The sequence below is a fragment of the Wyeomyia smithii genome, chromosome 1 (assembly GCF_029784165.1).
Source record: "Wyeomyia smithii strain HCP4-BCI-WySm-NY-G18 chromosome 1, ASM2978416v1, whole genome shotgun sequence".
NCBI classification, from domain to species: Eukaryota; Metazoa; Arthropoda; class Insecta; order Diptera; family Culicidae; genus Wyeomyia; species Wyeomyia smithii.
In genome coordinates this window covers 22,444,413-22,470,509 of record NC_073694.1, presented here as the reverse complement: position 1 = coordinate 22,470,509, position 26,097 = coordinate 22,444,413, and the positions used below count along the sequence as shown (strand labels likewise).

Genomic DNA, 26,097 nt, shown 5'->3' with positions numbered 1-26,097 from the left:
TAATTTACATTTTTTTCGGTTTGTTTCCTTGCTTCTAAAAATCACCCAATTTCTTCTAAACATTTGGATTATCCTTTAATTTTTCTGTCGAAATTTTACTCTTAGTGATACTTTTATCGGGTTTTCATTCCGTGTATCACGACGACTCGATAAGTTATTTTGGCTGCAATGCAACTAGAATGTGCCAAACAATGTATATCCACATTAAAATGTCTTACGTTGACATGTTTGTATTGAATAGAGTGGGCGGTTTATGGGTCCGTTACCCTATCAGACTGTTTTTTCCTGAGAATTGAAGTTATGTGCTAATTTATTTTAGGCCCAGGTCTAAAACACCAGAGTTGCAATTTGTATTCATAAATAAAACAAACGCTTGCTTTCTGCCGAATCCTATCGTTGTTTTATAAAAGATCATGTAAATTTAATCGCAGATGATCATATTACGCATTTTCTCTCTTGAGAGAAGTATCAGACGCGTAAAATTTCGCCTGACCGGCCGACGCAATAAAAAAAAAAAACAACAAGAAACATCGAAAACACACTCCCCCGCAGGTGATCCCATTCCTAGCACCCAGTGGCACCACCGCCGCCGGTGCCATGAGGCAATTCCTTCAATTTCAACACGGTGGCGTGCGGAGGAGGAGCAAGCGACCCGAGATTGCACACCGTACGCCGCCAATCTGTGTAGTATTTTCTTGTCTTTCAACTCTTCCCTATCGCACTTGAGCAATAATGCACACGATGTTCCGGGCCACAAAACCCCTACACACCGACACACCTAAAGTCACACAGAACAGAAGAACGCCGTAAAACGTACACGCTCTCATCTCAATCGCCTGCCAAAGTACCTCCCGCCTCCCCGCTCATCAAGTGGCCGGCAACTATCTCTTCCGCTAACGATCGGGTAGAGGCGCTAATGGTCTGACGATAATGTTTTTTATGACCGCGTGCCCTTTAAACGGTGCGCGGTTGCTTCGATCGGTTCGGTACGAACGAGTTGCGCTGTGCGGTGGAGACGCATGGTTAGGTGTGCGTATTTTTCGACTTCCTTACCTACTAAGTTTATTTAACTCGATTGATCAGCTGATTCCGAGGAATTTTTACACAGATTGCATTTTTTCTTCACCTCCTCTGGAATTGGTCAGTCTAGAAGAGGAGTAGAATGTCGAAACGAAGAAATATTCGCATCACTATTTTAGGGTTGAATGATGACACTGTCGGTTGCTTTCTAACGATCTGCTGTGTGCGCTGTACTGACGCACTGTGCACAGCACAGTGGGGAATCGCTGGCCATCAGCCAAAAAAAAATTTTTTTCGTTAGCTGTTTCATAATATTTTTCCTTTATTGCTATTACATTCAAGTGTCTAAATCCAAAATTTGGGCGCAATATCATGAAATCTGAATTTTTTATGACTTTTCAAAGTTAACGAACTGACGTTTTTTGACATTTCTTTGATAAAAAGTGCATTACTTTGAAACGCTCTGTAGCTTCAATGATAACTTTGATTTTTTTGACGTCAAAGGAAAAGTTGATGTAAATATTGTGCAAAACAAACTTTTTTATTAGATATTGTAAAATTTGGTCATAGTAGGCCTGACACTAGAAAAAATTAAAAATAACGTGATTTTTTGTAGAAAAGTAGCTTAAAAGTTTAGTTGCCGCAGTTTGCCACGGTTGTGACTACATTCAAAATTTAGGTAAAAACATAAGCTTTCAAATGCATACTGTCCGCTGCTGCGCAAAACTGCGCAAATTGTCACTTTAGTGAAGAAAGCGATAGCAGATTTTTTTAGTTTTTATTTTTGAAGTTGAAATTTCATCCAGGATTAATTTTAATCATAACCATGATACTCCATTAATGAAGATTATGGTAACGTTCTCAATCCGCAAGGATAAAATATAAATTTGGGTGAAAATCACAAAATTTATCAATGAAAAGTTATAAAATAAGTGTAAAACAAGAAAACAGTAAACAAATTTTTATGGAATTTTAATTATGTCAAACTTTTCACTTTCTGCAAATTTAAAACAATGTAAAAAACATTCAGCCCTTTTCAATTTATGATCATGAAATTCGCTAAATTGATTAAAGTGTCAAATACTAGCAGCAAATTCATACCATCAAACTCCGGCTAACAATAGCCCGTTTCAAGATTGCTTTTGCTTCGCACTCGCATACAAAAGTAAAGCACACATTTTGCTTAGTAAAAAAAAAAAAAAACAAAGAACAGTCGTCGCCCTCCGCATCTTTTCGTATTCATTTAGAACGTTGTGTCATTCCAGTGTCTTGGTTTTCAAATTGATAAAATCGTTGAATTTTATTATGGAGCCTTTAACTTCAGCGGCATCACCTAATTTAATGTCTAGTAAGTTGTCAATTCATTGTAGTAAACATGTATTCAAATGCCCTCTTTCAACCATAGAAACCGGATTAGGAAGATAACATATATATGAAACAATGAAACATCGAAAATAACTAGAAGAAATGAAAATTGCTGCGAAATACATTTTTCCTGCTGATAAGTATAATGAACTTCAAATTTTCTGGAAACAATTCAACACGAGATTTAAGCGATCACAGCAGAAGATGATGATGCTGATGATAATTTTTTCAATTTGTAATTAGTTTGTATTACTTATGTTGTTTTAGTTTATTAAAAAAAATATATATATATATTTAGGTAAAATTTGTTTAGTTCGAGGGGTTGTCCATAAATTACGTATTTTTTTAATGGGGAGGACGCCCGGTGGCACTACTTTTGGTCAAAGATCATATAATTCTATAAAAAAGAAAAAAAAAGGTGCCAAAAATATAAAAAAAAAATGGATTTCGTGCTTTATGGACGGCCCAAAATAAAAAATTGATGCCAAATTCGTGTTTAGCGCCCCAAAATTATGTTTTTTCAGTTTTAAAATAGTTTACTTGACACGGCACGATACAATTTATGTTTAACTGAGCCAAGTACATTTTTTTTTAAATTCTAAATTAGCAGGGAAAAGAGGGAGGCACATTTTTTATATCTCGCTGCCGACTACAAGCTAGTGGGGATTTAAGGTGAGAGGAGGGGAGTTACAATTTTGATTTTAACTATATTGAGTTATACGATTTATCTATTTGTACATGGCTAAGCAGTGATGTTCTATTTGAGCAGTTTGGACTGAGGTGTCTGCGTGAACATAAAGATGCCGAGTCTTCGTTTGAGTGTCTCCAGTTTAGTGTATCATCTTCTTTCAGCGTGTAGCGGGAATGGTAATCTAACAAATAGATAGAAGAGTTTCATATTTTAATACCAGCGTGTTTTATGAACACGTACAGCTGTGTCATGTACTGGAGATCACCGCTTCCCAGAATGGCTCTAACGGGTACGTTCGGTTGTTTTCCTCGGGCCCGAAGGGAATCTATAAGCTCGGACCTAACACCACAGTATTCGGTACACGACCAAACAACATGCTCGATGTCATGGTAGCCATCGCCACAAACGCAGTGATTACTGTCTATAAGCCCTATACGAAAGAGATGCGTGTTTAACGTATAGTGATTGAACATAAGTCTGGACATCACGCGAATGAAGTCCCGACCTACATCCAACCCCTTGAACCATGCTTTCGTCGATACCTTAGGAAAAATGGAATGTAGCCACCGTCCCAGTTCATCTGAGTTCCACGATAATTGCCAACTGTTGAGTGTTCTCTGACGCAAAATGCTATAAAATTCATCATAAGCAATTGGTCTTACATAAATATCGCCATCAATAGCACCCACCTTAGCTAAAGAGTCAGCCTTTTCGTTACCCGGAATCGAGCAATGAGAAGGGACCCACGTTAAGGTAACCCGGTAATTTTTATCTGTTAAAGCACTTAAAAACCGCCGTATTTTCCCCAGGAAATACGGGGTGTGCTTCACAGGCTTCATTGATCGCAGAGCCTCAATGGCACTGAGACTATCTGTGAAGATGAAGTAGTGGTCTATGGGTAGGGTTTCGATGATTCCAAGAGAGTACTGAATAGCAGCAAGTTCTGCGACGTACACGGAAGCAGGAGCACCGAGTTTGTAGGAGGCGGTAAAATTTTCGTGGAAAACACCGAAGCCAGTGGACTCATCTAGATTAGATCCGTCAGTGAAAAACCTTTTATCATAACTAACATGTTTAAACTTATTGGAAAAAATCTTAGGGATCTCTTGGGGTCGCAATTGATCCGGGATACCAGAAATGTCTTGTTTCATGGTGGTGTCGAAGAATATAGCATTATTAGAAGTAGCTAAAAGTGCGACATTGGAGGAATCGTATGAAGAAGGATTAATATCTTGAGCCATACAGTCAAAATATAAAGTCATAAATCTGGATTGAGATTGAAGGTCGACCAACCTCTCGAAATTTTTAATTACTAATGGGTTCATAACTGTGCATCGAATCAGCAACCGGTAAGAGAGATTCCAAAAACAATGTTTCAACGGAAGAATACCCGCTAACACTTCAAGACTCATCGTATGGGTCGACTGCATGCAACCCAAGGCAATACGCAAACAACGATATTGTATTCTCTCTAATTTTATAATGTGCGTGTTCGCGGCGGAACGAAAGCAGAAACAACCGTACTTAAGAACTGACAGTATCGTTGTTTGGTATAACCTTAGAAGGTCTCCTGGGTGAGCACCCCACCAAGTTCCGGTAATCGTACGAAGAAAAGTAATCCTCTGTTGGCATTTTCGTGTCAGATACCTAATATGACAAGCCCAGGTGCATTTAGAGTCGAACCAGACCCCGAGATATTTAGCGACTAAAACCTGAGTGATCGTTTTACCCGAAAGTAGGAGCTGCAGCTGAGCTGGGTTATGCTTCCTAGAAAAAACGACCAGCTCAGTTTTCTCCGGAGAGAATTCGATACCCAGCTTAAGAGCCCATTCAGACAAATTGTCTAAGGTATCTTGCAATGGTCCTTGCAGATCGCTAGCCTTGCCACCAGTAATGGATACAACGCTATCGTCTGCAAGTTGCCTTAGCGTGCATGAATTTGCAAGACATTCATCGATGTCATTGACGTAAGAATTATATAAGAGAGGGCTTAAACATGAGCCCTGGGGAAGACCCATGTAACTAATTCGGGAAGTGGTCGAATCACCATGTGAGAAATACATATGCTTTTCTGACAACAAATTGAGCAAAAAATTATTCAAATTTGGTGAAAGTCCCTGCGAATGAAGTTTCTCGGTTAAAACTTCTACAGAGACAGAGTCAAATGCCCCCTTAATGTCCAAGAATGCAGAGGCCATTTGCTCTTTTCGAGCAAAGGCGAGTTGAATTTCGGTAGAAAGCAACGCTAGGCAATCGTTCGTTCCTTTGCCCCGGCGAAAGCCAAATTGAGTATCTGAAAGTATACCATTTGTTTCGACCCATCTGTCTAACTGTAAAAGGATCATTTTCTCCATTAATTTCCGGAGGCAAGAGAGCATAGCAATCGGCCTATAAGAATTGTGATCAGAGGCGGGTTTTCCGGGTTTTTGAATAGCAATGACTTTTACCTCCCTCCAGTCGTGCGGAACAATGTTTAGCTCAAGGAACTTGTTGAACAAGTTCAACAAGCGTCTTTTTGCTAGATTCTTCAACAAGTTGAATTTGATTCTATCCAACCCTGGAGCTTTATTGTTGCACGAGAGGAGAGCCATTGAAAATTCCAACATCGAAAATGGAGGCTCTTCCGTAGCTACTAAAAACACGTCGCGAAAGGTCTTCTGTTCGGGGACAGAGTCCGGACAGACCTTTTTGGCGAAATCGAGTATCCAGCGATCTGAATACTCCTCGGACTCATTCGAAACGTTACGATTCCGCATGCGTCTGGCGGTATCCCAAAGAGTGCTCATCGCTGTTTCCCTCGACAACGCGTTTACGAACCGCCGCCAGTACCCGCGTTTTTTCGCCTTTACTAAGCTCTTCATCTGCCTGCCCAGTGCCTCGTACTTTCGAAGTAGGTTGACAGTGCCGTACTTCCGGTAGTCCTTATACACCGCGGACCTTCGCGCGTACAGCTCAGAGCACTCTTTGTCCCACCATTTGTTTGGAGGTCGCTGTCTAATCGTTACCCCGGGTATCGATTTCGTCTGAGCTTGAGTCGCGGTGTCGATGATAAAGCCAGAAAGGAACGCGTATTCTTCCTCCGGAGGAAGTTCCACGTGGGACTCGATTCTTTGCGATATTATGGTCTCATAAGACTTCCAATCAATGTTACGTGTGAGGTCATACGCAATATTGATTGGATCCGTTGGAGTTGACCCATTAGCAATTGAGATAACGATTGGTAGGTGATCACTACCGTGGGGATCGTTGATTACTTTCCACCGGCAATCTAACGCTAGTGATGTCGAGCAAAGGGATAGGTCAAGCACGCTTTCACGTGCTGGAGGATTAGGTACACGTGTCGCTTCCCCAGTATTTAAAAGTGTCATATTGAAGTCGTCGATTAGATTACAGATTAAAGAAGATCGGTTGTCGTCGTACAGCGACCCCCATAGTGAACAGTGAGAATTAAAATCTCCCAATATCAAAAAAGGCGCGGGAAGCAACTCTGCTATATCAGTGAGATGTCTTTGTTCAATCCGCGCAGATGGAGGGATATATAACGAAACAAGGCATAGGTCTTTTCCATTCATATTCGTTTGAATGGCAACGACTTCAATATTCGAGATCGAGGGGAGGTCAATTCTGAAGAAGGAATAGCACTTTTTAATCCCTAAAAGTACCCCTCCACCGTGTGAGTCTCGATCTCGACGAATAATGTTAAAATCGTGGAAATTGAGTTGATCGTTTGAATTGAGAAAAGTTTCACAGAGCGCAAATGCGTCAGAATTGTGTGTATTTATTAAATGAGAGAATAGATCGAACTTGGGGATGATACTTCTGCAATTCCACTGTATTAGTCATCGAAAGATATAATAGCTGAAATGAGGGGCCAAGTTGCTGCTAGTTGCTTCAAAAAGGTTTTCACTGTAGGAAGAAGGGCAAGAAGAATATTTTGTAGGGGATCTGGTATGTTGAATGTTTTAAATATCCAGTCCACAATATCACAAAATTTTACGAACCCTGTTTCTTTTTTATCTTCTGATCGAGAAATGGGTGCACGAGGGGTTTTTGGTGCCCCAGGAAGCGGTGGATACTCCTGGTTTGATTTAAAATTAAATCCGGGAGGTACTTGCTTCGTTTTTTCTTCCCCGCTTGCTTTTTGTGTTGGCATTCCGCTAGGGGTTATCTTGCGACCTTTGCGAGAAAGATTAGGAGAGTTGATCATTCTCCTTTTCCTAGATCCTTCTGGCATGGCATAAGAACACCCTTCGACGGGATCGACAGGTGTACCCTCATCGGTTGGCAAAAAGGAAAAGATGTTTCCTGTCGAGGGTGGCTCAGCCCTCTTAAGCATTTCTGAAAAAGAGCGCTTTGACCGTTCCTTGAGAGAACGCTTGATTTTTTCCTCGCGCTGTTTGTACGCGGGACACGCCGAAAGATCATGCCGAGTTCCCTCGCAGTAAAGACACTTTTCAGTATCCTCACAGCAAGCGGTCTCAGCATGATTGCCTCCGCACTTGCTGCAGCGTGCCTTGTTGCAGCAGTAGGTGGCTGTATGACCTAACTGCTTGCAGTTTTTGCAATGCATGACCCGCGGTACAAACAGGCGCGGTACAAGCAGGCAGACGAACCCTGTCCAAAGAGATGTAGTTCGGCAGTGCGGATCCGGCGAATGTTACACGGAAGGAATCCGAAGGGAGGAATTTCTTCTTCCCTTCTTCGATGGATACTGAATGTAATTGCTTGACATCCAGTATCTTTACATCTTGAATCAGGGGGTTCTTGAAGCAGCCAACCCCGTGACGCAAAATGTCATCGACCGTGAGGCTTCCTTCGGTAACCACACCGTCGATCTCCACGTTCTTGGCAGGGATGTACACGTGGTACTCCCTTGTAAAGAGCTCGTAGCTAGCAATTTCGTTTGCTTGCTTCAAGCTACTCACGACAACTCGCAGTTTGTTCGGCCTCACCTTCGTAATCTCGGTTACGGCCGAAAACTGTTTTGCCAGGTCCTTGCCTATTTGTATAATGTTAAGAGGCTTTTTCATGGGCCTAAAGTAAACTACGAATGGACCTGGGTAAGCTTTCACCCGTGTTGCCGGTACCCTTGGTACGGGGCTAGGTAGCGGGGAAAGTAGAGGGGAATTGATGGGGGAGATCTCAATCTCTTCCCCATTTGTTTCCACATCCAGGAATAGTTGCACCTGCATGTCGTCCATTTTGCGGGAGCGTTACGCTCTACCGCTCACAAACGATAAATATTCGAATGTGGGGGGAGGGGATCAAGTAGTTGATATTAAATTTTAAAAACAATTTTTCAAACTACAATGGATCAAAATAAAAAAAAGACAGTAATACTAATACTAATAACAATAGTAATAATAGCGATAATAATAATAATTATTATAACAATAATAATAATAATAACAATAATAATAATAATAATTATAATAATAACAATAAAAATAATAATATTAATAATAATGATAAAAATTCTAAAGTGAATACTTCACCGAACGTCTAAGTCACGACCACACGGCTGATAGTTGGATTAATCGAGTGTCTCCGCAGAACAAACAATGACGATCCAGCTTCGTGTTGTGACACAGTGGCCGTATCTTACACTCGACCTTGTAGATGCCACTTGTAGTTGACTTCCACTCGCTCGATCGTATGGTGGTCCGTGCTGCTAGCGGGGTGACAGCGGTGCGGGAGAATTATTCTTGCTGATATATCAGCTGCGTATCAGATCACTGACTGGCGGGGTAGCCTGCCCCTACCAGTGTGCAGAAGATGTTTCTGCCGATATACTGCAGTCTATTGTTATCGCACAGCACAAAAAACTAATCGAAAAAAACACCCGTACCCGTAACTCGTGTATTGTTATTTTGCGAATCAAACGGCGATAAACAATTCGCGTCTAATCGAGACGAAAGCAAAACAACGAATGAATGCCCCAAAATTATGTAAATACCAAGTTTTTGTCGCATTTATCGACATTTTTTTTGCTTGGCCAGCCTTTGTATGGAGTCGCCCCACTGTGCACAGGGGAAACTTTGCAAACAGGAGCGTTTGCGTCATTTGGCAACGGTTGCTTAGATTCCAAAATTATCCCAGTGAACGGTTGGGTTTTTTTTGGTATCAGAGAGGCGCACCTCGCATGATTTTACTGCCGTTTATTTTTTTTACGCTTTTCGGCAAGCCAATTAAGAGTTAATACATTATTCAGCACTGCTGCCCAGAGGACGTTACCGTCCTGCGTACTGACGGTGCCAGATTGCGGAATCAGATCGGATGGAACTCGCGCATTGCTCAAGGTCGCGATTTTTTATGGTTTTTCCGGCGAAATTTGATGGGAAAGGATTGTAGTCATCATCCGCATAGTCATATTAATAAATGGACTTTTTACAAGCCATGGTGGGCGCAATTGTGACCAGTGGGCGCCCGGTATGTCATTCCACGAAACTTCGATACTACCTGAATCAACTTTAGCACGTTTCGTGCAACATGCGAAAGGAGGAATTTTAAAACAGACGCGGAGAAAGCTAATCAATTCGCTCGCGTTCTACTTAGTGTCGCATAAACAATGGGAAGATTATCCATCAGTTTATTCAGTTAATTTTTTCTAAAAGTATCAGAGAAGTGTGTAGCACTGCCCAGCAACAACACAATCGATAGAAAACAGGTTCGATAACATCGAGAAAAGGGAGATAATATCAAAACAGTTCAATTGTCAAGTGGAGGAAGATGAAAGAGAAACGATAAAAAGAATGAACGTAAAGTATTTATAAAACAATAAAACTGTAACAGAGTGAAAGTAAAATGTAAAAAAAAAGAAACAAATGATAGTGATGATTAGTTCAAGCCAGCAAAGGTACAATTGAAAAGCAAGATGTAAAAAGCAGAGAAAGTAACATCTTAACAAAAATTTTCAGCATGAAACTTCAGAACAATGGAAATGTTGATTGAGAAATTGAAAAATTGGAAGCAAAAGCAATAAAAAAATTAGAAATACCATGAGAGAATAAAAGATACAAAAAAATTGAAAAATTTAGAAACAAATGAATGTGAAAATGCGAGGTACGAAATATATAGCAGAGAAAGTAACATAAGAGAACTTAGGAGACAAAAAATAGTTGAAGAGGTTGTTTCTAAGACACGACCGCAAGGTTAACGCATAATATTCATTTTGGGTGGTATTCGATCACTTTCGGATGTTGTTAGGCATCGATGGTCGCCATTCAAGAAGTCAAAAAAAGGTGTTTCTTGTCGATTTAACCCTCTCCCGCTCACAAGGTTTATCATTAAAATTTATAGCTTCACGAGAAAATTCAAAGTGAACACTTTGTAGACTAACTAAAATTACTGTCAACTGTAGTATTTTGAAGAAAATGCCCAGTGATGCTCTGAGGCAGCATATAAAAGTTTATGGAACAATCGTAGGCACAAGAAACAATAATGCTTGCGGCATTATTGCCCACTAAGCAAAATTTCAAAATTATCGTTATTTTGCTGGTTGATGGAATCGTTATCGAGTGGCACGTCTGTTTGTCTGTGGTATTAGGTTGTGTCCGAGGCACGACCGCATGACTGACGCAGAATACACACACTTCCCGACAAACAATCTTGTTGATTTATAACTTGAAAAGCTGCTGTTTAGGCTGTACTACATCATAATCAGCTGTTATATAGCGCAATTATTCGTTGGGTTGGTATTAACAAGTGTTTTGTTGAGAGTAATTGCCATCCAATAATTGCCATAAAAATTTCCATCGAACTTGCCTTACAAAATTGCAATAAAAAATTGAAATCAAAAAAATTGCCGTCAAAAAATTACCATAAATTATTTGCCATAGAAATTTTTCCTAAAAAATTGCCATACAAATTGCACAAACATTTCCATCAAATAAATGCAATCAAATAATTACCATAAAAATTTCCTTCAATAATTGCCATCAAATAACTGACTTCCAAAATTGCCAGAAAAAATATCCATAAAAATTGCAATAATAATTCGACTTGGAAACATTGCCATAAAAAAATTGCTATCAATATGTGCAATCGAATAGTTGCCATAAAAATTGCCATAAGAAAATTGCAATCCAAAAATTGTCAAAAACTTTCCATCAAATAGTTCCCATAAAAAATTTCGTCCAATAAATTGCCTTAAAAATGTCAGCCGGAAATTTCTACTAATCAACTGCTATCATGAATTGGCCATCATAAAATAGCCATCTGAAAAATTGCAATAAAAAATTGCTTTCAGAAAATAGCTATAAAAATTGCCATCATAAAAATGCAATTAAAAATGGCCATCATAAAAATGCAATAAAAAATTGCCATCAGAAAACTGTCATCAGAAAATTGCCATCCACACATCATCTAAAAATTGCCATCGAAAAATGGCCATAAAAAATTTACACAAAAAAAAATCATCGGATATAAAAATGCCACCAAAAATTGCCATCGAAAATTGCAATAAAAAATTCGCAATAAAAAATTACCATAAAAAATGCCATCACAAAATTGCCATCAACAAATTATCTAAAAATTGCCTTCACAAAATAGCCATAAAAAATTGCCATCGAAAAATTGTTGAATTGCAATCAGAACATTGCCACCAAAAATTTATCAAAATATTGCCTCTACAAAATTGCATGAAAAAAATTGTCATCGAAAAAATGCTACCAAAAAACGGCCTTTAAAAAATTGCCATGAAAAATTGCCACTAATAATTACCATCAATTTATTGCCATAAAATATTACCGTGAATAAATTGCCACCAAAAAATTGCCATTTGAAAATTAACAAAAAATTTGCTTTACAAAACTGCCTTCAAAATATTGCCATAAGAAAGTTGTCACCGAATAATTACCATAAAAAAATGCGTTCCAATAATTGCCATAAAAAATTGTCACCAATGAATTTCCATATAAAATTGCCTGCGAGTATTTGCTATAATAATTGCCATCACAAAATTTCATTCACAAAATTGCCATCAAATAATTGCCATTAAACTTGCCATACAAAATTGCCATAAAAAATTGCCTACAGAAAATTGAAATCAAAAAATTGCGAGCAAATATGGCCATCAAAACATAACTTCAAAAAATTACCATCAATTATTTGCCATGAAAATTTGCCATCAGAAAATTGCAAACAAACATTTCCATCAAAGAAATGCAATCGAATAATTTCCATAAAAAAATGCCATGAATAATTGCCATCAGATGAATGCAATTAAATATTTGCCGTAAGTAAATGCCATCAATAATCGTCATCAAATTGCTATAAAAATAAAAAATTAATAAATAAAAATTGACTTGGAAAAATTGACATCAAAAAATTTCTATCAAATTTGTGCAGTCAAATAGTTGCCTTTTTTTTGTAAGATTTGGACCACTGCGACCATTATTTTGATCTTTTGTGGTATATAGTCGCCCTTAAAAATTACAATAAAAAGATTTCCATCGAAAAATTGTCATCAAATAATTCCATGAAAATTGCCACTAAAAAATTGCCGTAAGAAAATGTCAGCAGAAAATTTCTATCAATCAATTGCTATCATGAATTGGCCATCATAAAATATTTTTCTGAAAATTGCTATCAAAAACTTGCTTTCACAAAACAACCATAAAAATTGCCATCAGAAAATTGCAATCAAAGAATTGCCATAGGAAAATTGCCATCAGAAAACTGCCATTAACAAATTATCTAAAAAAATTTCAATCAGATAATTGCCATAAAAATGCCACCAAAAATTGCTATCAGAAAATTGCAATCAAAAATTTACCATAAAAATTGCCATTAGATACTTGCGATCAGAAAATTTCCATCAACAAATTGTCTAACAATTACCATAAAAAATAACCGAAAAAATTCCATATATAATTACCATCAGATAATTGTCATAAAAATGCCACCAAAAATTGTCATCAGAAAATTGTCATCAACAAATTACTTAAAAATTGCCGTTCAAATTACTTAAAAATGGTCAAAAATAATAGCCCTAAAAATGTTACCAAAAGTTTCCATCAGAAATTTGCAATCAAAAATTTGAAATCATCAGAAAATTGCCATCAATTAATTATCTGCAAACTGTCATAAAAATGGCTCTAAAAACTGCCACAAAAAATTAATATCAGATAATTGACATAAAAATGCCACCAAAAAAAAAGCCATTAGAAAATTGCAACCAAAAACTTGCGATCAGAAAATTACCATCGACAATTTATTTAAAAATTGCCATCAAATAACGGTCATAAAAAATTGGCACACAAAATTACAATCAGAATGCCACCAAAATTGCTATCAGAAAATTGCAATTAAAAAATTACCATCAGAAAATTGTGATCAGAAATTGCCATCAACAAATTATTCGAAAATAACCATAAAAAGGCCATAAAAATTGCCAAAAAAAAATTACCATCAGATAATTGCCATAAAAATGCCCCCAAAAAATTGTTATCAGAATATTGCTATCAAAAAAAAGCTATCATATATTTGCCATAAGAAAATTGCCATCGACAGATTATTTAAAAACTTCCATAAAAATTACCATAAAAAATTACCACACAAAATTACTGTCAGATAATTGCCATAAAAATGCCACCAGAAATTGCTATCAGAAAATTACGACCAAACAAACTATTTGAAATTTCCATAACAAATTGCCATGAATTATTTGCCATTAGATAAAGGCAATCGAATAATTGCCATCAAGAATTGTCATCAAATAACGCCTTTAAAAATTGCTATAAAAATTGCCATAGAAATTTAAATAAAAAAATGACTTTCGCCATCGAAAAATTTCTATCAAATATGTGCAATTCAATAGTTGCCCTTAAAAATGGCTATTATAAAATTGCAATCAAAAAATTGTCATCGAAAAAAATTCCCACAAGAAATTGCCACCATAAAACCGCCGTATAAAAAGTCAGCAGAAAATTTTTATCAATCAATTGCTATCATGAATTGACGATCATAAAATAGCTTTCTGAAAATTACCATAAAAAATTGCAATAAAGAAATTACTATAAAAAATTGCCATCAACAAATTATCTTAAAATTGCCATAAAAAATGGCCATAAAAATTGCCACAAAATATTACCATCAGATAATTGTCCCAAAAAAGCTACCAAAAATTGCCACCAGAAATTTGCAATCAAAAATTTGCCAGAAAAAATTGCCGTAAAAAATTACCATCAGAAAATTGCGACCAGAAAATTGCCATCAACTTATTATCTAAAAACTGTCATAAAAATGGCTCTAAAAAATTGGCACAAAAAATTACTATCAGATAATTGCCATAAAAATGCCACCAAAAATTGCCATTAGAAAATTGCAATCAAAAACTTGCGATCAGAAAATTGCCATCAACAAATTATCTAAAAAATGCTATCAAAAAATGGCCATAAAAAATTTCCACAAAAAATTACAATCAGATGATTGTCCTAGAAATGTCACTAAAAAATTGCTATCAGATAATTGCAATCAAAAAATTACCATCAGAAAATTGTGATCATAAATTGCCATCAACAAATTATTCGAAAATTACAATAAAAATTGCCAAAAAATACCATCAGCTTGCCATAAAAATGCCACCAAAAATTGTTATCAGAAAATTACTATCGAAAACAAGCTATCATATATTTGCCATAAAAAATTGCTATCAGAAAATTGTTTTTAACAAATTATTTAAAAATTACCATCGAAAAATGGCCATAGAAAATTGCCACACAAAATTACTATCAGATAATTGCCATAAAAATGCCGCCAAAAAATTGCTATCAGAAAATTGCAATTAAAAAATTGCCATCAGAAAATTACGACCAGAAAATTGCCATCAACAAATTATTTAAAAACTGCTATAAATGCCCATAAAAAATTGCCAAAAAAATTACCTTCAGATAATTGTCATGAAAATGCCACCAAAAAATTGTTATCAGAAAATTGCTATCGAAGAATAGCCATCATATATTTGCCATCATAAAATGACCATGAAAAAATTTTTATCAACAAATTGCCTTCTAAAAGGTTCCGTCAAATAATGGCTAACAAAAAGTTGTCCTCAAAAAATTGCCACCAACAAATCGCCATGAAAAATTGCCACCAAAAAATTGCCACCAGAAAATGTATATCAGAAAATTACCGAAAATTTAAGCATATTTGAATGGATTGTTCGATAGGGGTAGCTCGCAATGCGCTCAGCGTGACTGTCCCTCTCGGAAAATGCACCAGAAATAGGTGATCTGGGTAAATTCTACCGTTTTCGTTCTAGCGTTTTATCTGGTAGACAGCAATTGGAGCCAGTTTATAGCGATCTTTGACTTCGGCTCCGATCAGTTTAGGGTGAAACCTGGCAGGCCTCTGATGAGAACCTTGAATAGTAACTCACCAGGGACATCGTGAGAAAAAAAAATTCAGTCTTAGACTTTTTCATGAACGTTATGACCTGCTCGCCATAATTTAGACAACACGATTGTGCTGCTTTTATACTACACTCTCCCCACAATTATGGATCTCCCACAATTACGGATCACTTTTGTGTCTCATGTTATTTAACTCAGTTAAACTAAAAAATATGCCATATTTGCTAGCTTTGAACACAGAAAACATCGTTCTTATTCCTAGATTGATGTGTTTTCTATAAGCGTGGAATATTGTCTTCCAGAATCTATCAAAATATTTGTCGTTTTTCTCAATCAGCGTGAGTAGCACGCTCATCATTCATAAGGTTCCTATGTGATATAATCGCTGCAAAAAATAACTCATACACAAAGATCAAGGTAAGCTTTGCACGATTTATCAAAATATTGATGGTTGATAACAATTTTTCTGTAAAAACTAGTTATTTTCTAAGTGTTCCATTATAGGGACCGAGACAATATAGTTCTCTATAAATATGGATCACTTCGATTCAAATGTGATTTTCACCAATTAAAACACCCTCTCAACTTCTATTGAGCTCTAAACGGAAGCTAAACAGTGCTGAGCCTTTGAAAAATTTTATTTCCAAGGCACGAGGGACAGGAAAACTACGTAAAGCGGGAAACTGTTATGATGTACCGTATACAATGGTTCATTGCTACCTTCGGGAGCGGCAGACTTATACTCTCGATCTAACTGCAACCTTAAAAAATGTGGCCAGGCCATGCGGGATCTTTAATACGATTTGAAATATGTTATTTCTTCAAATTACATAATTTGAATAAGGTTTATTGAATGAATTGGTTGCCAAAAGCTGTTTTCATTATGCTGATTCATAACATGATGCGAATTGTTTCATAATTAGTACCGCTCTCAAAAGTGATCCGTAATTGTGTATTTGGTGAGTTATGAAATAAATATATTTTCTGAGAAATATTCACCAAACATGTAACGAAATACTCTATGAAGTAAAAGATTACATATTTCTGTGACTGAAAACATTTATAGATTACTTATAAACAATAAAATTGGTCAGAAATGATTTTTTGAAATCATACATCTTCTTAAGTGATTCATAATCGTGGGGGGACTGTATTTCCTTTGTTCGACTGTTGCAACTGATTCCAATAGTGGTTCGTTGTCTACTTTACTGCGCCACCGATTTTTTTGCCAAAAATTTAACCTCAATGGAAAAATTTCGTAGACGTTTTTGATGTCTGCGTTAGGGAAATCGTTATGTTTCACCAGTTGGCGATTTATATAAAATGGAATGATATGCCGAGCATGCCACAAGTTTGAGGAACATTTTAACTATCGATGAAGATAGTAGTATTCGAAATAGGTTTAGTGTTCTTAACCCTCTAGTGTCCAAGTTAATTTTCAGACGGACTTTAATCACTATGAAATTTTATAAACATTTTTAAGTATTGATTGAAGCTTTTTAGAGGTTTCACTGAAGACCGTCTGAAGGTGGCACTTGGCACTAGAGGGTTAAGGTTAAATGCATTTAGGAGCGGCATTTTGCCGTTACACTTTCCCCAGATAGCTATTCTGTTAAGTAATACATAGTATTACTTAAAATGGGTCGGAGTAATGTATGCATACGCACTCACAAATAGGCATGCTGTTGGTTATATGTCAGTTGAGTTTCGTTTCGTTTCTGATGCGCGATGAAACAATTTCGGGAAGTCGCAGTAAAGCGAATTTGGCCTGTAAGGTCTACAAGAAGCGTGAAGTTCACGGTGTTTTCGAGTTCTCTCAAAAAAAGAGACTCGATAGAGAGAAAAATGATGTTTTCATGGCACGCTGGTCTCGGATTCGTTTTTTCTGACGAGAAACTATTTGTCCTGGAGCAGCCACACAATGCACAAAATGGTCGATTGTGGGCAGCAGCAAGAAAAAAAAATTTTTGGAAATTTTGGAGTCGCCGCAGTCCTTGTCCCTCGATTCTAGAGTGTCACCTATGCGAGCTTCCACTGATTCTTCGAATTTTCGAAAACTCTTCGGAGCTGACCTGTATTTGTTCCAGCACTAGGGATACCATCCGTCCTGATTTAGCAGGACATGTCCTGATTTTGAGACCCATTTGAAGCGTCCTGATTTATTTTTCATATTTTAGCATTTGTCCTGATTTTACTGAATGATGCCGGATATTAAAAAAAGTATCAAACTGTTCAGTACTTTCATCTTGACTCCGGGAAGAAACGAACTTATTTCGAACGAATTTTTTCTTTGGTTGAATCTTGACGAGAGAAATTGTCTAGTCGTTGAAACCGTTAAACGTTTTTTGACAATTGATAAGTTTATTTCAAACAGTTTACTAGTGTTGCATTTTTTAAGTATCCTAACGCCTGATAAATTAGAGTTGCAAAATTGAATCGTTAGAGAAATACTTTAAATATGAGGCTTTTGGTGTATTTTAAAGTGCAAATCTCAAATTACGTGTTTTATTTATTGATATCTCAAAAAAATATAAATAGCTTAGATCAAATTTTTCTTGGAAAAAAGTTGTCCTGATTTTTAACTTCGATCAAATGGTAACCCTATCCAGCGCCTACTGCGAGATTTATTCAAGACTGACGTAGGGACAGTTTGACAGATTAACTGGACAGTTTCAAAAAAACGTTTGAAGTTGGTGAGGCTAAAGGGAATGGTATGGTAGCCTTCAAGCGTTACGAACATCTATTTCTGTACCGTTTGTCCCAAAACTACTTTTTCTGCTATCACAGTTTGCTTCACTTTGCTTTGGGACACAATAAATGTACTAAATATCACTTAGAATATCACATACCATGTGAAAACCTTAAGAAATTGCTCAAAACTGTCTGATATGCTATCAATAATTGCAGTCAACATTTAGCCGGTTTGCCCGAATCAACATAAGATAAGGGTAAACTGCCCATTTTTCGGGTGCCAGTGCCAGTGATGTTGGTAACGCGTGTATGGTAGCTGACAGCGATGCCATTCCCGTGGTGAGGCTATCTAAGGGAGGGGTCATTCAAAGACATCTGCTGCAGATGCTCACAATACTTTCCATTGAAAAAACTTTGTCTAATTCTTTCAAACTATCTATTTTTGACTGGTTCACAGTGACATCTGCTTGAACGTAATCAAAGAATGAATTTGTCAAGAAGTTATAGAGCCTCAAAAAAAAAAAAAAAACTAAGTGTTTCGAAAATCTCCCAAAAGCGTTAATGGTCTTTCCAGTAGCGTAATTCCGATAATTTTGCATAACAAAACACCACCTGAGTCTACCCCCCAGTGCAATGCAATTCGAACGCGCTAACGGCACGGGATGGAATCCCTCAAGCTCTTAAACGGTTCCCGCACGCCTGTCAAGTACCGAGTCGAGTTGCTATCAAATAATCACCGCCGTGTAAGCAATGAGGTTATTTATGGGACTACTTGCTTTGCTGCAGGCAAACGTAGACAGCCGTGCGGTTGCTTAGGGTGAAGTGTCCAATTAGGAAACACCGCGCCTACTGTAACAAAAACCTGAGAGCGGATAAAATCGCCCAAAAGTGGTTAATTTTTTCAAACTGCTCTAATAATGGCGGTGTTTTGATATGGAGACAATGGCGTTTGATAATTCGAGTGGCGTAACGTGTGGGGGCGGTATATGAGTGAATGAGTGACACTCCCCCTTTGTTGCTGTTGTTGCCCCTTCTTGTCGTCACGAGTGGATGGTCTATTGTTTGCACCTCGATAGCGCCGCCAGCGGCCATTGTTTTCGGCATGCAGTTGGAAAACTGGTTCAAATTTAGTCGGTCGGTCAAGGTTGTGGTTGACTTCGCTCGGGGGTGTCACACAAGTCAAGGAAACGTTAACTTTAGAAATTTGAAAAGCCAAAAAAATGTTTCAAGCACTTTTCTCTTTTTCTATTTCGCAGATTGTCGCACCTGCGGGATGAACCGAATCTAGTCATTTGTACAACGATTCTAGTTAGAGCGGAGGCAGTTGGAAACTAAACCAAATAAAACCAGTGTGATATTGTAATGAAACCGAATGACATTATAGAATTAGAGACGCGTAAAGTAAACTAAAGTTTGACAGAGTCATCCCTCCCTAGAGAAGTAACGTAAAATCTGAACTATTTCGGACCTCCGCTCCCAAATGTTGCTCTGCGTGGATTTCCGAATGCCATATGCCTACAACGGTCGCCATCGTGTGCCGCAGTTTGTTCTCTTCGCCCGCTAGTCAGTGACGTCATCAGGCTTTTGACGGGCTCTGCCCGCTATCATCTGCGCAATCCTTCTCGCCCTTTGGCATAGTAACAGCGGCGGAGCATTTACCCGACTGCCGGTGGCAGTTGAGCACTAGGAGGAAACCCGGTTGTACGGGCGAATCCTGAGACTCAACCCTCCACCTAGTGAAAGTTTTCTGTTTCGATTTTACTTCTCACTAACCGGTTCGTACAGCGTTCCGCTGTTTTCTCGCCAAAACGGATAAAGTAAACGGCACCAAGATTACGGACAACACGATGGAGGACCTGCTCCAAGCAGGCCACGTGGTCAAAGAGCGATGGAAGGTATGTAACTTCTAGCTTACGCTGTTTTAACCAGTCTTATGGGAGTGTATTTTCGACTTTTAGGTTCTGAAAAAGATCGGCGGTGGAGGATTCGGCGAGATCTACGAGGGTCAGGACTTGATCACGCGGGAGCAGGTCGCCCTGAAGGTGGAATCGGCCCGACAGCCCAAGCAGGTCCTCAAGATGGAGGTGGCCGTCTTGAAGAAGCTGCAGGGTGAGTGTTTCGAAATAGTCTTCAGTCCTCCTCCGAGAGTTATACTAATTCTTCTATTCGACAGGCAAGGAGCACATTTGCCGCTTCATCGGGTGTGGCCGGAACGATCGCTTCAACTACGTGGTAATGCAGCTGCAGGGCAAAAATCTGGCCGAACTGCGACGATCTCAGGCTCGCGGAGCGTTCTCGCTCAGCACCACTCTGCGGATCGGTCTCCAGATTCTGCGGTCGATCGAGTCGATCCACTCGGTCGGGTTTCTTCATCGTGATATCAAACCAGTGCGTAATTACGCCTCTTTATAAAGTGCAAGATTTTACCCGAGATTACTTTGTCTTCTAGAGCAACTTTGCTATTGGAAGGTTACCGTGCAATAATCGTAAAATTTACATGTTGGACTTTGGGTTAGCCAGGCAGTACACGACCGGGACCGGTGAAGTGCGGTGTCCCCGGGCGGCCGCCGGTTTTCGTGGTACCGTGAGGTAGGTTTGACACTTTATAATTACTCCAGAATATTGACCGTTGGTTGTTTTTCAGATATGCTTCACTGAACGCGCACAAAAATCGGGAAATGGGTCGACAAGACGATCTGTGGTCTTTGTTTTATATGCTTGTTGAGTTTGTTACTGGCCAGCTTCCGTGGCGTAAAATTAAGGATAAGGAGCAAGTGAGTATTATGATTTTCTATCCAACCAAAACCCTGACGAAAATGCTTCGCGTTCACAGGTTGGTTTGTTAAAGGAGAAATACGATCATCGTTTGCTACTCAAGCACTTGCCTTCAGATTTCAAGTACTTCTTAGATCACATTCAATCGCTTAATTACGCAGACAAGCCGGACTATGCCGTAAGTGCCCTAAAAAATGGTTATTTTCCCCTAGCAAAGGTACTTAACCTCAACTTTTCCCAGATGCTGGTAACCCTTTTCGAGCGCTGCATGAAGCGACGCGGCGTCAAGGAAACCGATCCATTCGACTGGGAGAAAACGGAGGAAAACAATGCCGACCATGGCGGAATTGACGCCAAAACCGGAGGAGGAGGAGGAAACGCAGCCGTACCAAAGAGTGAACTAGTTAAGAAACACAAGGAGATAGAGCTAAATGAGGTAGGAAAGCGAGCCGTTCGTTTTGGAAGACCGTCGATTGAGTGCGCTCTTTGTTTGCTTTCAGGAGAAACGTAAAGTGATTGCCGATTCGGTCAAAATCATGCACACCGAGCCGATCGAATCGATCAAACCGCAGAACGCCAACGTGAACGCAAAGATACCGAACGTGACGGCGATGGCGAATGCCGGCCAACTCAACAACGTCCAACAGAGCAACAAGTTCGCGCAGGATCCGCTGGATCCTCGCTGCAAGGATACGCTGCAGGCGTTTAAGGATCTCATCGGAAGTCAGGAAGCGACTAAAGTACGGGTGAGTTTCCCCCTCATGTTTCCAAACAATAGTTTAAAATTCATATTTGCTTTAATTCCAGCCGGAGATTCCCCTGGTGCGAGCCCACACGGATGTCAACAAACCGACCAAACACGGTGGCAGTAGATTACGGATTCTGACCGCTCCGCCGGTCAACATCAAAGACTTCGCATCGTCAATAGAGAGCCTGCATCAGCACTCCCAGGCGAATGATATTAATCTGTCGGAGACCAGGTCCAAGCTGAAAACGGAAGCCGACGACGTTAGCTGTACACCGGGCGATGGTCCTACGGGACCGGGAGGAACCGGCGCGGGCACCGACGGTGGCCATCTGGCGAATTCGCTCACTCAGCGGCAATCGCTGCATCTGGGCGGCAAGAGTTTACGATCGTTCGCCAGCCAGTCGGCCAAGTACCGGAGCGTTGCGGATGACAAAAGCTGTCGGGACTTTTCCATCACCCAGCATGCGATCATCGACGACGAGAACGCTAGCCAGCACCAGACACCCAAGTATCAGGGTGCGCTAACGTTGGCCTCCCAGTGGAAGAGCCAGTTCGACGACTCGGACGACTCGACCGACGGCCTGTGGAAAGGCGAACAACATTCCGAAAATGCATCCAAGAAAAATATATCCGCACTGAAGGAGCAACCGCAGCAACCGGTGAAAGAACCAGTGCTGAAGGAGCAACAGCCACAACAGCAGCAGCAGCAGCAACACAAGCAAAATAACAACAACAACACATCGATGAGTGCTATTGTTAATAATACCACTACTAATAATGCTATTACTACTACCACTACGGACAACCCGGCGGCAGACCTTGCAAATAATCTCAACTCTTAATTTATTGATGAAAAATATGAAATTATAAGAGGAAAAAGCGTATAAAGCAGTATAAAAAATCAAACTAGTTTTGTTTATTTGGCAACACGATCTCAATACCGGTGATTCAATTTGTATCTTGGTAGCCTTGGCGCGAGTTTATGTTTTGACGTTTTCCCGACCGTGATTTCACTTCGAAGGTAAACATCAAGTGAATTTAGCGTTGGAACATTGAACTTTCACTAGCAGAGCCGCTGGCAAAGCAGGTTAGTGTTTTTCTGTTCTACTAACACTTCGTTTTGAATATTTAGTTGCTGGGAGTTTTTTGTGTACAGCATCGTTTGTTTTTCGGTCCAGTTCGGGTTCTTATGATCGTCCAGTTAACATTCTTCTGCATCCTGGTCTAGATTTACAGCAGACCCACATTTGTCCCGTCGAAAGTTCTACTCAAAATGGCCAGCGGTAGTCGGGCTTTTGTGTCTGGGTTCGACGTGCTACGAATCTGTTTTTTTTTCGCATGCAAGATCTGTTGTTGATAAGTAAATATATATTTTTCTACCTTGCGTTTTGTTAGTCGCTTTCACAAACCTCGAATCGGTCGTGGTACTCGACAAGACATTTTCATTGTTGCTCCTTCTGTGATAAATTTAGTTGTCGCTGTGTTATTAACGCGGCGAAAAATTATTTTCCGCATCATTGTTTGTCCCCTAGGAGATTAGTAATGGGCATTGAGTTCTAATATGAAATGAATAAAATGGCGTTTGTGTACATGCAATACAAACAAATATGCCATTTGGCAGCTTGTAAGCGGTGAAGTGGTTAACTCAACTGTTTATAACTCTTTTGAACTATTTGCGGACTTATTCCTCTTAGAAAATGTTTTCCCTATTGATTTTTTATTACAAATGGTGGAAGAGGTTACAACCATTTGATGCATTTCTTGTTTGAACCATCACGGACTCGAAATACTGGAAAGAGAAAGATCTGTTGTTTGATGTGGGACTACGCCTTTGAACATGCAATCGTAAGGGTGGGTAATTTAATAAAAGCAAACCGCTGAAACATGGAAGATTTTTATGCTAATCAGCAGCTCCATTTTCTTTTTACGTAGTAAACATTAAGAAAACTTTGAAGTACGAATATCTACTGAATTTCTCTAACTCAGACATCAAAAAGGCAGACGAAATGATTACAATGTGGTAGCACATGTATTCGTTTTCCTGTGTGCTTAAGAGTGTAACAGTGCTCTACAGGAGAAAAGTTATTACAAATTATTCGGCCAAGCCTAATACCAATATCAACATTTTTTTTCGTTTCAAGGATTCATATTAAATTTCTTCGATACTTTATAACAATATACTCTAAACTAAACTTATCTGAATTGAGGTTTTCTAATTTAACAACTTTTCTGTGGTGTGTAGCTTGAGAATTTTCCCAGTAGCCATCATTAAGCGGTTTTGCATTATGAAGGAGCCAACTACAAGTAAATCACAATACTTCGAAGATATTTTTCGATTCTCGAGAAGGATAATTGTTCTCTAGAAATTCTTGAAAAGGATAATTGTTCTCTAGAAAACTTTAACAGCCAACAGTAGCTGGCTTATGGTCTAAATAAGCTCCTATATGACAATTACATGGCTAAAATCGTACAAATTGTCTTTCTGGAAAAGTACTTTTTCAGCTTTATTACAGCAACGATAAATATAATTCAAAATATATATTTGTCTCAATTAGACAACTTTTTTTATTGTTTAGGCGATTCGAACACATCTAAATCTTCCGATTTTTTGCAATTTTGTGTGTCCATTCATCAATGTTTGTTAAAACAGTAGCTGCTTTAAAAAGTGATTTGGAAAAAAGTTGGCATTCATGAAATAGGTGAGAACTCTTGTTCCTGATGAGAATGACGAGAAAAATACATTATAAACTCAGTTATACCCAATTTGCTCTGCTATCATCATCAATAACACCCTTCGGCTCGTTACAATGCATGGTTTTAACCATTTTAAAATAGTTCATCGTACTCAAATTTATTACCAGTAATTAAATTAAAATAACGTACTGACTTCTTTCTGTTTGGTGTGTTTTTTATCACTCGGTACAATTCTCGATTTTTTGTACACATACCACGGTGTTCCAAATACCGTTATTATAAAATAAAATACGCCATCAAAACTGTTAATGTCAGTTGGGTTGTAACACTGTCCTGCACTTCTGAGCCAAATTTGAAAATCATCGTTGGACTATTTTTTGTGTTATACCCTTTTAAAGTTTTAGGGAGGATTTCTCATATAAACATACTCAAACAACCCTTCCAAAACGAACATTAATCATAGTAGGTATTGTTTTGCAGGCAACATATGCCCATTGACGCCCTTTCTGGAAGATTTGAGCTGTTTCAGAATTATCGGAAAATTGTTCGGAGTACAGAACCCCGGGTAAAATGGCAAATTTTCAGCCTGAACCAAAAACATTATTTGACACCTCAGTTTACTGGAGTTCTGAAGCTAGATTAATCAAAACTTTATATCTAAAACAAACCAGTACGACTTGAACTGCCTTGCAGAACGGTTGCACTTTACCAACAGCTCGAGGCTGGTCTTAGACTAGAAATTTTACGCTTTCAACAGGTAATCTTTTTTTTTAAGAGTATCTGTTGAATCACAATGTATTGAATTTGTTTTTAACGTTTAAGGAGTGATTAATGTGTAACTTTGTGTTGACAAAATTAGTGTAAAGTGAAGTGAAACTTGTCCTGAAATGCCAGGACGAACCAAAAAAGCTCGCTTTGATGCGGCTACGAGGAAACGTGAGGCTTCACCTCCGAGTGATTCAGAAAGCAAGAGGTATGAAATTCTTTCTACTATAGGGGATCAAGAATTTGCAGCTTCTCATTCTGAGCAAAATGCCGGTATGAAAAAAGCTAAAGTTCCACCTATTGTTGTAATAGTTGCAAATTTTAAAGCTTTTCGTTCAGAACTTTCATCATTTCTTTCTGATGTGAAAGTTAATTATCAAACTGGCCGCCGAGGCGAAATTCGTATTTTGGCCGAATCTTCTGAAGGCCATAAACATCTATTACAGTATTTTACTGAAAGGATGTACAAATTTTATACCTATGATGCCAAAAACGAGAGACCGTTTAAGGCTATTTTGAAAGGTCTTTCTAATGACCAAGCAATTGATGAACTTAAAGATTGTTTGATAGAACTACTTGGTTTTTCCTCCAATCAAGTAATTTTGATGAAACGCAAAAAATAATAATACTGGAATACACCAGGAAAATTACTTGGTACATTTTGATCGTACCAGAGTAATTTGAAATTTTTAGAAAAGGCACGTGTTTTATTCAACGTGCGAATAAAGTGGGAAGCTTCAAGAGACATGGAGGCATCCATAATCTCACGCAATGCCGGAATTGTCAAGCCTATGGCCAATGAACTCGCAACTGCCATATGACAACAACATGCATGATTTGTGGTGACTCATCTCACACAAAGGACATCTGTCCTGTGAAAGAGACCACTGATAATTTCAAATGTGTCAATTGTGGGGGTAAACACAGAGCAAATTTATTTGATTGTCCTGGAAGGCCAAAAATTATTTCTTCCAGGCAGCGTAGGTATTCAAAAC

General features: G+C 38.6%; 2 protein-coding genes across 11 annotated transcripts in view; one reads left to right on the top strand and one right to left on the bottom strand.

Annotated features, from left to right (window-relative positions):
• The window catches only part of LOC129719114 (tau-tubulin kinase homolog Asator), a 48,581-nt gene extending 26,032 nt beyond the window's left edge, over positions 1-22,549 (top strand). For 8 of the 9 annotated variants that reach the window (XM_055670520.1, XM_055670518.1, XM_055670521.1 and 5 more), the window contains exons 2-10: positions 19,377-20,015; positions 20,079-20,229; positions 20,294-20,508; positions 20,570-20,709; positions 20,765-20,894; positions 20,954-21,073; positions 21,137-21,331; positions 21,396-21,641; positions 21,703-22,549. In XM_055670520.1, the coding sequence (XP_055526495.1) occupies positions 19,968-20,015; positions 20,079-20,229; positions 20,294-20,508; positions 20,570-20,709; positions 20,765-20,894; positions 20,954-21,073; positions 21,137-21,331; positions 21,396-21,641; positions 21,703-22,485 (2,028 nt within the window). In that variant the 5' untranslated portion in view covers positions 19,377-19,967 and the 3' untranslated portion in view covers positions 22,486-22,549. The remainder of the gene's footprint in view (positions 1-19,376; positions 20,016-20,078; positions 20,230-20,293; positions 20,509-20,569; positions 20,710-20,764; positions 20,895-20,953; positions 21,074-21,136; positions 21,332-21,395; positions 21,642-21,702) is intronic. The other variant, XM_055670527.1, reaches the window with a different exon arrangement.
• Positions 1-26,097, bottom strand: part of LOC129719113 (uncharacterized) — a 59,628-nt gene that overhangs the window by 22,049 nt on the left and 11,482 nt on the right. The window contains exons 4-5 of one of the 2 annotated variants that reach the window (XR_008727131.1): positions 23,053-23,171; positions 22,599-22,990 (exon numbers count right to left, since the gene is read on the bottom strand). The exons of the other annotated variant lie outside the window; for it this stretch is intronic. The gene's annotated coding sequence lies outside the window, so the exon portion shown is untranslated. Of the gene's footprint in view, positions 1-22,598; positions 22,991-23,052; positions 23,172-26,097 lie in introns of those variants that run through there. 2 annotated transcript variants of the gene reach the window in all.